General features: G+C 40.2%; 1 protein-coding gene across 2 annotated transcripts in view; it reads right to left on the bottom strand.

The window, feature by feature from the left end:
- Positions 1 to 15220, bottom strand: part of AGFG1 (ArfGAP with FG repeats 1) — a 37039-nt gene extending 21819 nt beyond the window's left edge. Inside the window, exons 1-2 of one of the 2 annotated variants that reach the window (XM_031047258.2) lie at positions 14852 to 15220; positions 5928 to 6021 (exon numbers count right to left, since the gene is read on the bottom strand). In XM_031047258.2, the coding sequence (XP_030903118.1) occupies positions 5928 to 6021; positions 14852 to 15018 (261 nt within the window). In that variant the 5' untranslated portion in view covers positions 15019 to 15220. The remainder of the gene's footprint in view (positions 1 to 5927; positions 6022 to 14851) is intronic. The other variant, XM_005147045.4, reaches the window with a different exon arrangement.
- Positions 15221 to 17703: the final 2483 nt, after the last annotated feature.

Below are 17703 nucleotides of genomic sequence, written 5' to 3'. Positions count from 1 at the left end.
GGCTTTCCAAAATCCTTCTACATCACACCATTTCTGGCAATGCCATATTCTGGTTCAGCCATTTAATACCAATATTATTCTTTTTGCAACAGCAGCACAAATAAGTCTCCGCTCAAAAGCTTTGTTATTCACTAAGAGTCTTGCTATGCTCCTCCTTTAGATAATCAAAGCTTTATTAAACAAAATGTTCTGCTTGGAGGAGAAGAGCTTGACAAGCTGAAGCCAAGAGTAAACATTCAAGTTATGTGGAAACCCCTAGAAACAGTGGAACTTATCCAACAATCCATAACCATTGTCCACTGTCCCTGGAAAGTATAATTAGTCCATGTCCCACTGTTCACCAATGCAGCAAGGGAAAAAAAAAAAGACAGCACTGAAGTTGGAGTGGTTAAGTGTATGCAGCATTTGAAAGTCTACTTGTGTTGAAGGGCTGACAGAAGCAAGACTGAAGTTTTGCTTGCCTCTACTACACTGTGGGACCTGCAAAGTAACAAAACAAAGTAAAGTGTTATCTTGACATGTAACAAGTAGAAAACAAGACTCAGTTATCTTAATGAAATTTAAAAGTTCATGAGAATCCTTTTACAACCAGTTTAGGAAAAACAGTACCTGTTCTCTGCCAACATTTTCTAATGCTGCAAGGGATGTCATTAGATATTTGGCAACTAGATATCAGGAAGTTCAGAATTAGATCAGTAAGTACAGCTTGAAGCAAAGAGGGAAAGAGAATCACAACCAGTTCAACCTACTCACCCTGACCTGGATAAAAACCCAGGAGGAAACAAAGCAGAATGTGAGCTGCCATAACTTAAATATATCACTGAAAGCAGAAATTGGGCCAAGCGCATGTCGTATGTTATAATGAAGTCTTTAGTTATATTTCTCTTCATACCTTTGGTTTCCCTGCATCTGCACTCTACAGCTATTCTATTTGAGAGAAATTGTTTTCCATACACTACTTTCTAGCTTTGACAGAAAGGAACAAAGAAGTCATCCCATTCAATGCGCATCTGGTACTCTGCAAGATGAAGTTAAACCAGAAAGGCTTCTGGTTTAAAACTCAGCCTCCTCATAACATTTCATGCTTTCAGGAGTTCCAGGCAGGGCTCAAGGGCTAAGAAGAACATAAACATACCTGTTTTCCACAAAAAATTTAGCTTTTGGTTTTGCTCCTAGTTTTGTTGTCATTTTTTGGGGTGAGGGGGTTGTGTGTTTTTACAGAGCTGGGAAGGTGGGGAAGGATGGGCACATTGAAAAGCTGCTATAAAAGAAAAAAAAAAAACAAACAAAAAACAAACCAAACAAGCCAACAAAGCAAACCCTCAAAATAGCAGTATCCATCAAATTTTGAAGAAAGGCTGAGATAATCTGAGATTTCAGTTACTTCTATTCCAGTGCTACATATTTCAAACAATCAACACTACCATAACCACTTTGTCATAACTATTTCACTGATACACATCCTCCAGTGTGTGTGAGAAGGCGGATATGGGAGCAACAAAGGCCTTCTGCTTCCACAACACATTGAGCCACCACACTTTAGAAACTCCTCTTAGCATAGTTGTGCTCACTAGGAGTAATAGGAATTCAGTTCAGCCAGCAAAATTAAGTTTGTGCTCATGAAGCTGCCTTCTCTTACGTGCAGTTAAGGCAGCACGGCAAGGAAAAGCTGTAACAGGACAAGTACTGCTGCTGGTAGAAGCTGCATTTCAACTAGACAAAGCACAACATCAGACTTACAGCACTTCTTGTTTAGATTCAGACATACCATTGGAGGAAGATTACACATGTCAGTCGAGTTTAAAAAGCTCTAATGAGATATATTACCTTTCAGGTGGCTTGTAAATGCCAAATTAGAATTTTTCCTTCCCCCCTCCCCACTCAATAAAATATCCTCCATTATGCACCATACATAATGCTGTCAGTGCAAAGAGTTACAGATTACCACATAAGAAAGCTATGTTTCAAAACATAACACTCACCACAGGAAGAAATATTTGGAAACAGCTCCCTTATGTAAGCACATTATAGCTTTGCTTAGCAATTCAGCACTTCTGATATCAGTATTATTCAGTAATCTCTGTAGGCTGAAAGAATTTTATACTGACAGTATACCGATTTCAAAGTCAGTTTGGGTCCAGAAGTTACAGCTGCTTTCATAAGCATGTACTGCAAGCTAATAAATTCTGCTAACAAAGACATTGTTCTACACACAATCGGCTCTTGTACCTCTACATTGTATTAGCAGAACCAGGGATGTACTACAAGGACACCTGACTGCACAGCTCATGCTGTCAGGACTCATCAGCTCCAACTCAGTACCGCTCTTTCCAATTCAGGGTTTCTAGGCCACATACCACAGTAAAGTCAATTCTAGCATGGCATTTTGGTCAGGCCAGACACCAGCTCTGAACCAGCCTCATACTGCTATGAGTTCTGCAAAAGTGTGGGAAACTGGCACTTTCCCAGGTGCTATCAAGAGTTAGGAAGACTGGCATCAAAACAAAATTCAGCACTGTTAAACTGTTCCCAAGCAGCTGAGCATACCTGCATAGTGTTCTACTTAGTACCTCAGGTAAACATACATGGTCTTTCCTCCCAAAGATATACATATTTTCCAAATACAAGACCAACAATATCTATATAATTTTCTTCCACCATATACATACCAGATTAGGCTATTTGGAAAGGTTAGAAAATATCTGGCACTTTTGAAAAAATGTAGTAGAAAAATTAATTATGTAACTGATTTGCCTCATAATACTATTTTTTCAGCTTCAGGGGAAAGTGTCTGAATATTCATTCACAGCTCTAATGGCAACATGAGATTAGTACCACCTCCACTTTCTGCTAACAGTGAGTTCACTTTCTACTACCATTGCTCTACTGAATCAGATGCCTAAGCAACATTATCATTTGATTATGAGTATTCAAACAGATTCATCCCCATACCACTCTCTCATTATTCTTAACATGAAAAAACAGTGTGAAAATACATCACACTGTTCTTCATGAAGAGGAGGAGGAGGAGAAGGACAAAATTCCTACCTAGAAAGTCAGAATTGCTTTATCCTTCAAAAAGGCTTCAGAAGGCACGTGAGTAATATCAGGTTGAAGCTGTCTCCACTCCTGCTGCAAAAGTGAGCTAAATCCAAACACTAGCAAAACCAGAATTTGGACATTTTGTACACCAGCAGATGAGTAAGCAACACTAAAACATAGATGGATTCTCACATGGTAAAAATCCTTAAATCTGTATTTGAAGCAGTTAAAAAACTCATCCAAAAAAAGTTCATGTTACCTGTGCCAGAAAGACATTTGTTGAAGATGTATATACAGGGAAGAAGACAGTGTCTTACACCTGAATAGCTGCTCTGAATAATCTTTTCCCAAAGCAGTGGCTGTGAGGAAGCCTTTTAGTAGCAATGTTTTTTACAAAGGTGGCAATTTGTGACAACTAGAGAAAAATTACTATTTCAGATAGTAGGATTATTTTTACAAAAAAAAAAAAAAAAGAACTTTACCATTATACAACACATTGACCTTCTAAATACTCTTGGAAAGAGAGTGAAAAAACTACATCTTCTAAGAACAACTCACTACCTTATCTCAGGGAAGTTTTCTTGCTCTTTTCTATTCAGATCCCTATTGTACATCAATCATCTGAAGCCAAAAAGCTTAGCACAGAGGTCTTGGCCATGTTGGAGAAAGACTGGGAGGACAAAGTGGGACAAAAAATATTTTACAAGCTATAGAAAAATAAAATAAAAATAGAATACTAGATTGTAAAAAACAGAGCCTTATATATATATAATCTGCAGAACTAAACCAACTGAATGTTACAACATCTAAGCCATTTGCTGACTGTACTGTTTCACATGTCCATATTCTAAAATGTTGGACAGTTCCACATTTGAACAAGTTTATCCTAGAAAATTTAATTTTTATTACATACATAAGAGCCACCTATGCTGCATATAGCAAGCTAAGCAAAGAAGGTTTGTTGGGTTTTTTTTGTGAAGTCAGATGAACTTCATCTCAATACTTTGGAATACTCACCTGCATACAAGATAAATTGCAATACCAACGAGAGAAAGCAAAATCTTTACTGCAACATACAGTGTGACAAAGTGAAAATTTGTTTAAATTAGGTTTTAAACTTCTAACTGTTTAAAACATCATTACTGATCAGTATGAGCACTTGTTAAATTTACCATCTGCAGCTACAAATATCTATTCAATGTTCCTGTGGAATTAAGGTAATGCGTTGCTACCCAAAAACCCAAAATTAAACTCTGGATGGCATTTTCATTTATCAATACTTTAATTAGAGGAATAAGTACTACAAACAGAAATATCCCTGCTTTTGAAACATCGTATAGCATTGCAGAGATCTGTGCACTTTTTTTATGTCAGTAACAAATTTCGTATCAAGTAAATGTCTACGATTGGCAGACTGCTCAGGTCTATAATGAGGACAACTACACTAATCAGCCAAGTACGGATCACTTAAGGTTCCAGATCAGTGAAAAATGGAAGTGATAGCAATCTCTAGCTGTTGCACAAATTAAAACAGGTGTGGAAGAAGAGGAAGGAAGGAAGGCATATATACACACACATTTTCCTCTACATTTGTGAAGCCTTAATTGAAGCTGAAGTTTACAAGCTAATCTTGCGGGAAATTACTCCAACATACTATATACCCACAAAAGATTCTTTATTATTCTCCCTATGCAAAAAGTCATCAATATCCTATACATATATACACACACACATGTGATGTTACACAGCTTTAACATGTCAAAACAATTTAAAAAAAACCCTACTCAAAACTATTACAAGTATTTTATACAATGTCAAGAGTTTAAACCTGGTTCCAGCTTTGTCTAGAGGAATCATCCACTAAGTCATTTCAGTAAGTAACATATATTTATCAGGACAGAAAAAAAATGGCTGCTTCTATTTTCATTCTTCAACCTGACAGTTACAAATGAGCCAAGTTTAAGGAAAGTTAAGTATCAGCATTTTGCCTAATGACGGGATTTATCCCCACAAAGCTCCACAAGCACATGCTCACAAGACACTCCGCAGCCTACAGTCAACAGTTCTACTAAAACAGAACACAGATCCAGCAAATGTGAAACAGAACTTTTTCTAACTCGGAACAGCAGCAAAAGCTGACTCTAAAAATCCTCAGTGCTTTAGCAGGTATTAAAACACAAACTTCATCCTCAAATTAAAGACAGCAATAGCCACATCCACGACGTACATGCCCCACACATCCCCATATAGCCAATGCAACATTTACCTCCCAGATTTTGTTTAAAAATTATTTAAAAAGAACAAAAAGGCAGTACACTAGAACTTTTTCCTTCAGAGCTGCCCCAAGCCAAACATATAGACATTTATTAGATAACAATCCTTAGAAAAGAAAAAAAAAAAAAAATCATGTTCCTCCTTCTCCAAGAGCCTTCAATGCTGATACACTTTTATTAAAGAAAGAGGCTACTGAAACAACTAGAAGACTTTCTGACACCTACTCTGAAGAAATAGAGCTACAAGCAACAAATGCATTTTTGTCACAGTGTGCTCTTTCAGGAAACACTGCTGCAGTCAGTCTCAAGGTCTGGGCTTACAGGAAGAAAAAAAGAAAAAGCATATTGCCTTAAGCAACATCAAAAGAAAACCCAATTCAGAAATACTGATCATACGAATCTAGATTGTCTGAGTGGGGCAATAACACAACACTGATGATCAGCAACCCAAATGAAACAGTCTCACTTCAAATGAAGCTGCCTTCAGACTTCAGGCTACATTTTGCTATCAACAAAAAAAAAAGAAAAAAAAAAGACATTTTCCTTAAGTACTATTTTAAAGTTTATCAAGTGGTTTTCATGCTTTCACATTAATCCCCAAATGCTACTTACTTCATTTCCATGTTTCTGCAGGAACTCTATTTCCTGTTGTGTGAAAGTAGTCATTGAAATTGACTTCACTCTGTGGGGTGGATTCAAGCCCCGTCTGAAAGAAGAAGCAAGTAGTATTTAGTCAGTAGTCAGAAAGTCTGTCATCATATGATCACTTTTAACATTACAACCAAAAGTCAGTCAGTTTGAAACTCAGGAGCCATCTCCGTAAAATGCACCCATTTTGGTACTGCCATATAACTTAAGGCTGTATAACATTCAGCATACAAAGTTCAATAATCGAGCTTTAGGGAAGACCAATGTTTACAACTGCAGATGCAAACTCACTCTGATACTTTCTATGCAAACTTAAGAAAACAGAATTAAGACTTTTTTTGTTTAAAGCCTAATCTGTTTCCCAGAACTTGTTCACCCTTGCTTCTATCTTTCATCTCCCACTCTCTGGCCCCTCTGTTGTAGTTTTCTTTCCTTCCAACTGCTCTCCCTCACTTCAGCCTATTCTTAGTACAGCTTCTACCCAATCACTAGATTTCTTCAAGCTAAACTCCCCAGGCTCAGGTTCTTTTCCTCTTGCTTTAATCCACACTTCTTGTTTCCCGACAGCATCTTTTTCACGTTCACTTTTGCATCCACAGGTCTGTCTCCCTTTCTCCTCCTGAAACTGCACAAGTCACAACAGCAAAAGCAAAAAAAACAACGTTTTTATTGTGTTCTCAAATAAGAGATACCATTACTCATGTAATAGCTCAAAACTTCAGCAGCTCTGCCTTAAGCAAAGATTGGCACTATTCTCATACCCATGCCAGAGACTGCTGAAGCAAGGCTAACAGAAACTCAAGTAATTTGTGCTGCCAAAGCCTGACATTGTCAAACCCAGTTCAGTCAAAACCTGCAAGCATAAAGAAAAATCCTGCTGAGCAACAGTGGCAGTATAAGAAAAAGCTGTCTTTCTTTCCAAGCACTTCCTTTAAATACATGCTAAATGTTGCTTTTGCCCACAAATACTTAAAATCAAGCCATGTTTTGCTCAGTGGAAACAAGAACATTACATCCTACATATGCCAAACAATGGAGACACTAACTTAGGCAATACAATGGGGTTAGTTTAGCAGTTAGTCAGGCCTGGATTTTTGTAACAAAAAGAGAAGAAAAATTAAAAGAAAAGACTATACATTAACTATGAGACATCAAAGAACACAAAATTCTGTGGTTATATATATGAACAGAAAGTTTCCAGAAAGGAAGTTGGGGAAACTTGCAGAATGTAATATGGGCCTAACAAACAACTAACAAATCAACTGATAACAGTTAGCTTTATTGCTTGGTTTTTTGACTATGCTTTAATTATAAATTTGGTTCACATTGCTTTTAGGAATAAAAAAACACCCCACCACTGGCATCCAATTTAAGACTACTAGTAGTTTTCTTTAAAATCCATGATTGTTTCAAGAACATTATACGTTAGATTGTTATACAGCAAAGCACTGTATGACAAAAATCTGATGACCCATATAGTAACATTTTATACTCATGTCTTACAGAAAAATTTTAGCCATGTGGTTGGCATCCAGCTGGTATTTCACAGAAATACATTCCATCAAGTTCTATATTACAATCACTTGCTTTCAGATGAAGTATAAAATTGGTTCCATCTACCTTAGTCTGTTCAATTTACTCTCCTCCTACTAAGGAAGATGTACAGTTAGTTGTAAATTATTTCATTATTGTTTTAAAAGCTAAGTTATTCATTAACACATTCGCATGTTTTTCAGTACAGGCAGAACATCTAAACTTTCATGCTAAGTTCTGCTAGAAATTAATTTTTACAATAAGTATAGTTTAAGTTCTATATTGTACCTGTGTTTGTAATTGAAAGGCACTGCACAAGGTTAAGCAGTACCTACTCTATACTGATCTGCTACAGCTCTTCAAAACATTTACATCAGAAAACACTTATATTCGGTTCTGTTAAGCAGTAGTATCAAATGTACTTAAAGCATCAACAAGATTTTGTTTAGACTCACTAGAAACTTCCTACATGCCTCTTGCATTCCAGTGAGGACTGCTCTAGACTTTTAAGGTTCAGGTTATAAAGTTCCCTGATTTACATATTATAACCATGATGTGCAATAAGATGAATTTATTTTATTTCTTAATACCCTCCTGCTAAAGGAGGGCATCCCCATTCCTAAAGATCAGATCACAACACAGAAGCGTCAGGTGTCTTTCATGATGAAAAAGACCATATTGCTACATCCATGGTCCAGGAGGACTGGAAATCCTGAACGTAATTTTAATAGCCATAAATGCAAAGTTAACGATCAAGCTGTAATATTATACATAAAAGTATTTATATTTATTTAACATGGCAAGGGGTGGGAGGAAGCCTGTGAAAAGCCTTCTCTTGTGAAAGCAGTACAAGAAGTCAGAGTGGAACACAGAATTCAAGACAAGAGGCAGAATTTTTCAGCACACAAATATAGCCCACAACATATGCATTATTTTCTTTAGATAAATTACTTTGATTCTACCATAAGGACAGCTTACCCTTAACTTCTTTTATTATTTCTAACTAGGATGAGCCACTTTCAATAATATTATATCCATGAACTGACGAGAATCTCCTCAAAACAGAGCAGTTGTGAGATTTATGAAGCAGAACTCAAGAACTAAGCCAAAGTACTCTTAACTTGAAAAACCTAAGATATTTTATATGCTTCCTTACCTACAAAGATTACTTGATGACCCAAATGATTCACAAACAACTCATCTACATATGGGGGAAGCTTACTGGTTGACAGCCAAGTATGATTATCCCTTCTGAGGAATTCACAAACCTTTCTTTTTGTATTAAAAACAAAACAAAACAAAAAAAAACCCAAGAAAGCAAAGCAGCATCTACCACTTGGCTTGTTTCCTTGCATGTATTTTCAAACTTAAACAGGGAAGATTTAGGTTAGATATAAGGAAGAAATACCTTACTGTGAGTGTGGCGAGGCACCAGAACAGGTTGCTCAAGGAAGATGTAGATGTTCCATCCCTGGCAGTGTTCAAGGCCAGGTTGGACAGGGCTTTGAGCAATCTGGTCTAGTGGGAGGGGGGTTGAAACTAGATGATCTTAAGCTCCTTTCCAACCCTAACTATTCTATGATTTGACAAGACCTTTGCACAGTTGTAATGCTTTACAATATTCTGTATTTACCAGAAGATACAATGGATTATAGCCCCTTAGTCCAAATTAATAATACTTAAGTTTAAATTGACCCTGAACAAATATTTGCAACCTGCACCCATGCAGCAGTACCATTTACTCCTTTCTCTAGCACAGTTACTGAAGATGACAGCAACCAAACACTCCCTCAGCACTTAACCCAGGTCACAGCTATCTCTTAAGAGACCCTTGGGGAAGATGACAGAGTAAGACTATTCTGTCATCTGCACTCATCCAGCACACCATAGCCAGAACATCCCACATGTAGATCCCACTCATCACTGCCGCCTTCTACATGCTCAGTGGTTATTTCTGTGGGATAGCACTGTGACCAGAACTTCCTGCTACGAGATTATACTCCACTGCCCCTGCATTGAATTAGTCCAGTGACACAGGCTATCATAGGGGCAGCTACAGAGAACATGAGTTCTCTGTTCCTCAGAGAGCATTGTTAAAACTGGTGCTCTCACAAACAAAGGAAGCTTTAGGCCACTGATACAAGATTCTGATATCTGGCAATTGAAGCATTACACATTTAAAATGCTGTCAATGTGCACTGAATATTCGTTATTAGCATAATTTAGTAGCAAATTATGTTTGAACTTGCAATTGTTGGCAAAGTGGCCATCTGAGATGTCACCAAATCTGTCTGCAAAGGCCAGGGCTGGGAGGGGAAAAAAAAGAGTGGGCTCTGCTGGAACAGAGGGTCACTTCCATGGGAAGAACAGTGGGGTGACAGCTACGCAACACCTCTAATGTCACCCTGTATCACATTCTAACATGATCTTAAGTCTAAACCGGTAAAATCCGATTCCCTAAGAAGCAGGAAGTTAATGATTCAAATTCAACTGCCAAAGCATCAGAGCACCCTATGTCCCAAGGTGTCTCAAAAAAAAAAAAACAACTTTACAATACCCATGTTACAGCATCTGTTATTATTTCTATGCTACTGTTATTAGCAAAGAGAATATAAACAGTACTGGCCACTCCTTATAGTTGTGGACCTCCCTGGAGGCCCTCCCACCATCTCACAAGCTCATTTATTTTTAACAGCAAAAGGTTCACACACACATTTAGAAGCATAGTCAAGGTTAAATTAACTTTATTCTTAAAAAAACAACAAACAAACAAAATCCCACAAAAACAAAAATAAGAAAAACACCACAAAAAAAATCCTTTCTGAACTGTGCAGTATTCACAGTGATATAGACATCCCCTTTGCTCTCCAGCTATGAAACTAAGAAGCACATAGGAAATACATTTAGTATATATACATACACACTTAAAACACACAGAGCCATTTTCCAAACATGCTCCAAAATATACATAAGTGTGTGTGTGTAGAAATAGAAAGTTACGCCAACATAACCAGAGTCACCTTCACTCTAACAGTTTATTTAAAGCATTTTAATTTCAGCAAAATTGCTTTTGGGAAAAGGGACAATAAATCACCACCATCGCATATAGGGTTGTTTGGGGTTTCTTTTTGAGGGGGGGAGGGGGTTTAGTTTGTTTCTAGTATCTGCTATAAAATACTCCCATCCCAGAATTCAAAATTTCAGCTAGGGATATTATAAGCAGCCAAAAGACCACATGATCCAATAATTGTAAGAAATAGCATTAAAGAGCTTCAGCATTCCCCACAGTAACCATAACATTCTAAACATTCTTTGTTGCTCCTTCCTGACACAAGCCTAAAGTGCAAACATCTGAACAAGAGACTTCCTCAGTAAGCTGGGAGGAAGCAAAAGGTAGGAGTGTCTCAATAAACACATCAGAAGATATATATTTAAAAAAAAGTCAAGGTTAAATAAAATATTTCTACAGTACAGAACTTGTGGAAGTGTACTCCTACTCAAACAGGAATATTTTCCATTTGAGAATTTAAGAACATGTTCTTTTTATGAAAGTTAGGAGCAGTCTGAGCGGTACAGAAATGCTTGAAAGCACAGATATGCACAGACAGCTGAGAAGCAAGGCAAAGAGGCATTTGATAAGACAAAAGGAAGGCTGCCACTGTCAGCACGACACATGGTAGCACCCAGAAACACAACAGACATAGCTACCAACATAATCCTTTGAACCAAAAGACTTCTGTGAAACCAACAGATCCCCTCTGCCAACATTACAGTGGTTTTGCTGTAACATAGAGAAGTCTTCTGGTTTTGTATTACCGTAATCCTTAACCCAAGACTGCTTCTCAAGAGCATTTCCTCCCACTCTCAGGGAAGAAATGTGCATGTGTACATTTCTACACATCCTATATTCTTGTCAAACACCAAAAAGCCTAATGAGGCACAGCTTCTCTGATGCTAGTGTGCTTGCTTTCCCCCCCCCCCTTCCACCCCCTCAGGAAGAGAATTTAAACAGAGGACAAGCAGAGGTATTTTAAGAGGAAGCCACTATCAGCACCACTGTCCATGAACGTTCTCCTGCATATACGATTTTCCACAGGAAAACTTTTGCTCTGGTAAACCCAATCTGATGAGAAAACTTAAACCCAAAGTATTACATAAAAGTACCTGCTCTGTGTTACTCATACTTTTAACTTGATAAGACTCACCTCCAACATCTGTCAGAAACAGATCTTTTCAGCAAAGTTACCATTTCTCACATAATTTTTACAGTATTTGGAACAAGCCAGACTTTTTCTTTTTTTTAAATAGTGAAGAAAAATTGGGGTTCTTTCAAAGCTAAATCTAGTAATAAATAGCACTGCTCTCTTTCTATACATAGAATCCTTGATGGAAAATAATGATGGATCCAAAATGACAGTTTGGAGTTTGAATAGATTATCCTTGCCGGGACAGTGACTAAACACGTCAGAAAACTTAGGGGGCAAAGAAAAAAAAGTTATACTTCAGATTTAAAAAGTTTGGAGTTAGCTCATGGAGAACAACATGCTTAAGATGATAACAGTGCTAGCAACAACTTTTAATTAAGAAACCTTTCTGAAGACTTGTTAATATACCAGTATTTTTATATTGGGCACTTCATACTTTAAAAAAAAGTAAAATTAAAAAGTCTACTGAACTCAACTCTTAAGAATACTTCTTGTACTAGATCAGAAAAAAAAATAATTAAAACAAGAAGGAATGCAAGTCATTCACACAGCATACAAACAAGACTGAGTAATAGTATTATTAAAGCCTTACAATAAAGCAAGTATTACGAGGTAGAATGCAAGCAGCCATTAAGAACTACAAAAGAAATTGTACTCTTACACTTTTTTTGTCTTTTTTACCATTTGCCATTATGTGGTTTCTTCCCAAGTCATTTCCCTCAACTGTGGACTTCTACAGTGAAGAGTATTTGCAAATAAGTAAGTTGTACAAAGGACCTCTCTGATAGAAGTGTTAAAAATAACGGTTTCTAGTTATGAAACAGGCATGACTTATCTCTACACCTAGTCTCATCCCTAACAAAAATATCCCACTGGCTAGGTTCTAAGGTGTTAGATGAACACATGTAATCATGCGCGCAATTTATGAAAGCATTTCCAAGTCAACATGAAAGAATCAACCCAATTTTATTTCAGAAGAATGCTTTAAGTCCTCTTGACAATCCTTTACTCCAGCTTGTAAAAGCATAGGTGTTACTAGCTGTAACAACTAAAAAAGTTGTTTGTGGTTTGTTTTTCATAGCAACACAAAACCACTGCATATTTTGAATTAGTTATTTGCATTTTATTATAATACCAATACATTAACAACTTTTCTTCATAAAGATTCTTTCTTCCTTTAAGCATAGTAGCACTCAAATAATGGCAAACTTAACAGCACATGACAGCTGTCCTCTGCTTGCTAGCTGTTTCACTGCATGTACATCCTTCTGGTTACTATAGACTATGGACTTCAGTAGTCCATACCAACATAGCCAACAGATAAAAGGAACAAGTCCTACTGAACCCATGCAAAACATCTCAGCAGTACTCATCACATATCCCTCTATCAAGGTCAAAAAGCCTGAAAAATAAAGAAAAAAAAAATCTTACTGAGCAGTTTTATTATGCTGTCAGTTTAACTGGTAAGAACATGTGCAACCATTAAATAAGCTCTATGCAGTAGCTTAAAATAGTCTCACATGCCAGCACAAATAACAGTTTGCTAACAGAGCAAACAATAGCCAGAGCTGGTTAAGTAGCATGTGTATGTCAAAAACTAGAGCCTCTTTTCATTGCCACAATCTGAATATATTTTCTGTATCTGCATTCAAAAGTCTACACAAAATAGAAGGAAAAAATCCCAAGACTACTTAGCTGTCTAATAGTACAAAAGGCAGTTTGTTCCATGTAAATTCAGCATAGAACTAACATGTTTGCTTTGTCCTGAATCTCAATATAATTACCAACTTTGTTCTGAAACACCAGACCTTTTACTTTGAAGGCCTATGTGGGGTAGTCAGTCCCTCTTAGTAAGGGGACAGAAACTAGTTTAGGCTCCTGAATGCCTTTTCTTAAGTTAAATATAAATCTGTACCCTTTGACATACTATTTATTACTTATTTTTGTAAGTAATTACTTTTAATTACTTATTACATTCTTTGATTCTGTTCAATTTCATAAGCATAATGTCACAGTAATGTAAACAAGCAAACAAATTTAACTATGGAAACAGTAACACTGAAGATAGTAGGGGTTTTCTCTTCCTCCATGTTATGCATTACAGAAATTCAGAATTGACTGATCTCAGCTCTTGGGCTCATACATGCCATGTCAGACGAGGAAGGGTGGAAAAGGAAGGAGGAGTGAGAAGGCCCATACAGGAATGAGGAACAGGAAAAATGCAATCCACTTTATCAGAGCCAATCCCTTTCCAAGGTTTATTTATATAGTTTTTAGGAAGTAATACAGGCACGAGCAAAGCCTTCTACTACTTTTCTGATCAAGTATATGAAACTATTAAAGCAAGAGTTTATCTCCCAAGCTAGAGTTTAGAGAGCTGTCCTACAAACTACTATCGGGCATAACTTGATTCATAAAAGGCTAGGCTAGTGGTGTAACTTTATACTTTAAAGTTAAACGTTAGGTTAAATGATTTTTAAAACATTAAACTCGGTATTCACAATAGCATTACTCTCCCCACGTCTTCAAGACTGTCATGAAAAGGAACTGTTAGCCACGTGCCCCCTTCTCTTTCCAAAAGTATTCTCCATACACATACTTTATTAACTACACCTTCAATGATGCCTTGGGGAGGGAGGGCGGGAAGGAGAGAAGGAGGGAGGACGGGCACGCTCTCCCCTTCCCTTGCGTGTCGTGGGCAAGCGCTTACACTCCCTACGTGCAAGAAAACACCTCCTCGGAAGCAGCGATAGGATAAACTCCGGGCTGCTGCTGCCCGCCGGCCACGAAGGCTGCCGTGCTGCCCGGCCCCGCACTCACACACCCGCCTAACAACCGCCATCTCTCGGACTAGGTGGGGATTTTTAAGCCAATACCCCGGGGAAAGCCTCCTGACTGCTCCCCTCCGACGCGGTTGAACCAGCAGTCCGGCGCTGCTTGGGGGGCAGGGAGGAAGGGCGAACCCAAGAGGGAAACGGCCAGCGCAGCGAAGCCAAAGGCGAGGCGCTACACCCCGCGTAGCGGCTCGCTGCGCCGCCCCCCCAGCTGAGCCCGGCCGGGGCGGAGGTCACCCCGCCAGCGCAAGGGCTGCCCTCCCCCTCCCGGGCCAGCTTAGGGAATGGAGCCGAAGGTCCCCCTGCCCGCACTCACAGGATGCCGGAGCAGGAGGTGCACACGAAACTGCCCACCGTCATGTCGGTGTAGGTGGGGCCGCGCTGGTCGCAGTCGAAGCACTTGCGGTTGGGCGGGAGGCTGCTCATCTCCCGCAGCAGCTTCAGGTGCTTCTCCTCCTGCTTCCGCTTTGCGCTCGCGGCCATGGCCCCGCCGGCGAGGGTACGGCCCGGCAAGGCGCCGGGCCCTACTCACACCCCAACGGCGGCGGCGCTCCGGGGCCCGGCCGGAGGCAGAGGGGGCCGGGGTGGGGGGAAGGAGGAGGAAAGGAAGGGGCGGGCAGGGCACCAGCGCCCGCCGATCAGCCGGGGCGGCAGCGCGGTTACCGCTTACGCCGGCCAGCGGCCCCGCGGGAGGGAGGGAGGGCGGGAAGGGGGCGGGCCGAGGGCCGCGGCGAGGAGCAGGCCGGCGGCTACTGCGCCAGGCCCGGGGCGGCTGAATGACGAGACCGGGCGGAACCTGCGCGACACCTTTATGAGATCAGAGAAGGAGATGGCGGCGGCGGAGCAAAACGCTATCTTCGGCGACAGCGCCCTCTCTCGCGCCGGAGGACGCACTCCCCTCTCGCCGCGACCCTAGCCCGGAGGCGGTGCCTCTAGCGGGGTCGTGTCACCTGTCGTGACTCGGCGGTGGCTGGCTGGGGCTGGTCCTGCGGAGAACCCAAACGGACAGATCTGAGCACAATGCCCGGATCGCCCCTACCCGCCGTGTGCTCGTGGGAGGCTGCCCGCAAAGCCCCCCACCCTCGGGGTGAGCGCTAGGCGCGGCCATTGGCCACCGGTCCTCCACAGGCCCCTCAGCGCCAGGCGGTGCGGATGGACTAAGGCGAGAGGGGCGGTTCGTAAAGCAGATAACAGCGGCCGCGGTCCGGAGCTCCCAGTGACCTTACGCTGTGCTCTCGTCTCCCCAAAGTCCTAAAATCCTGTCATGGAGGCTGAGGTGAGGGCGGTCTTTTCAGGAAGCGTTTCCCAGAGGGGGCAGCCGCGGGGGCGGACCGGCGGGTGTAGCGCTGCACAGAGGGGCTCGTCAGCGCGATTTTTGCAAGGCAGTGGGGTTTGTGAGGAGAACGTTGTTATGGGTCTTTTTTGCTACGAAGATGGGAAGTGCGAAGTTTCCCCATGGGAATTTGGCTGTTGGTACCCGACTGGACGCTTCCTCATGAAAGAGAACAGAGCCAGCAGTCATGTACATCTGCTGATATCCTTGAGGAACCCTTGACTGGCTGGAACTCGGATCTGCTGCGGGTACATAAAATGTGGTTTTGTTCTTTACAACGGTGCCTAAAGGAATTCTTTTCAACAGTGTGCAAAATGAACGTAAAAAATACATTTAAAAAAAAGAATCACGTACTTTATAATTTCATTATTTAAGTTGCAAAACTGTCTGGCAACACTATGTGTGATTAAAATCTCCTTAAGGTTTAAAAATTCCCAACGCAACATACTTAGGGCCGGGTTTTGCAGCTCTGACGCCAGTACATATGTTAGCTCTAGCTTTTGTAGGAGCAAGATGTTCTGTTTCCTCATAGTTTTAGTTAAGAAAATCTAGGACTAGGTGTTCAGCATCAGTAGTTTGACATTCCTCCTCTGATCTTGCTGGGTGTGCTGATTTACATGAGCTGATCAACCAGGCCTAAGTTTTAAACCCAGACTACAATGCACTTATCTCAAAGTTTTCTGTTATGGATGGCAGGAGCTGTTCACATTGAAAGATAAACACTGCTAAATCATTAAATACTTCTTACATAGCATTCTTTAAAGTAAACATACAAATATTTCCAGTATTGTAAGGACCAAATTCTCACTGCTTCCTCTGATTATTCACTTCTCTCTGAAATGCTGATATTATTCTTATGCAGAAGGTTTCCTTTATTTTTCTTTGCCTACTACAAAACATGCTAACATTGGAGATTTGCCAATGACCTAAATGACCTAAAGTAGATGACCTATGTTTAGGGGAAAAGAAGGTTAAAGGCTGAAAAACAAGTTAGTTGGGGCTTTTTTTCCTGGAAGATACTGTGGAGAGCAATGATTGGCCACAAGACTTGCTGTAGGGAAGAACTGGGCTTTGTTTCAACCAGAGGCAAAGGGCTTTGTAACTGAAGTGAGAATGTCCCACTTCAACTGCTTGTGTCCCAAGGTACTTAAAATGAATGTCACACAGGAACAGCTGTCAATAAAAACAGTACCATTGCCATTGAAGTTGTCATGGTCATTAAAAGGTGGAACTGAGCTCTCAGGGAAAATCCAGGTCCTGAGGCTTAAGTCACTCAGAAAGCTCCATAGCAGTCCTGCAGATTTTGTGTTACACTAGAGCAAGCTCTACTTTGTTTCATGAAGAAACAGTTCCAAAGTTATTTATGGTCAGCACCAGTGTGGGCTATGTTAGCAAACAAATGACCTCTATTAACATTAATTTGGTTTAGAAATCACCTTTTAAAAATACCAAATCTTTCCATTCTGTATCTTATAAAGCTGACTTACCCCAGGAATCTATATGATGAGACCATTTTACAAATACCCATAAACTCTGTAGGATTTGGGTTCTTCTAGAGACTGTGAGCATATCTGCTCCAATCCTTGAGTTCCTACAGTCAAGCATCTAAATCTTGTTTCCCACAGGAATCGGTGCTTGAGAAATACAACCACCTATGTATAAATGTACGTGTTACGCTGTTGACACATATAGGTGTGAAAGCTAGCTACATTAGCTTCCAGCCCTGTTTCACCTCTCCACAAGCAACACTGTAACTTGCATTGCTATTCCACTCCCTCCTTTTCTATTTTTTGCTGCTCACAGCCAGCATAAATTCCCTCAAAGCAGATGGCTTG

This window comes from Melopsittacus undulatus, chromosome 6, assembly GCF_012275295.1.
Source record: "Melopsittacus undulatus isolate bMelUnd1 chromosome 6, bMelUnd1.mat.Z, whole genome shotgun sequence".
Classification (NCBI taxonomy): Eukaryota; Metazoa; Chordata; class Aves; order Psittaciformes; family Psittaculidae; genus Melopsittacus; species Melopsittacus undulatus.
This window is presented reverse-complemented; position numbering and strand designations above follow the sequence as displayed.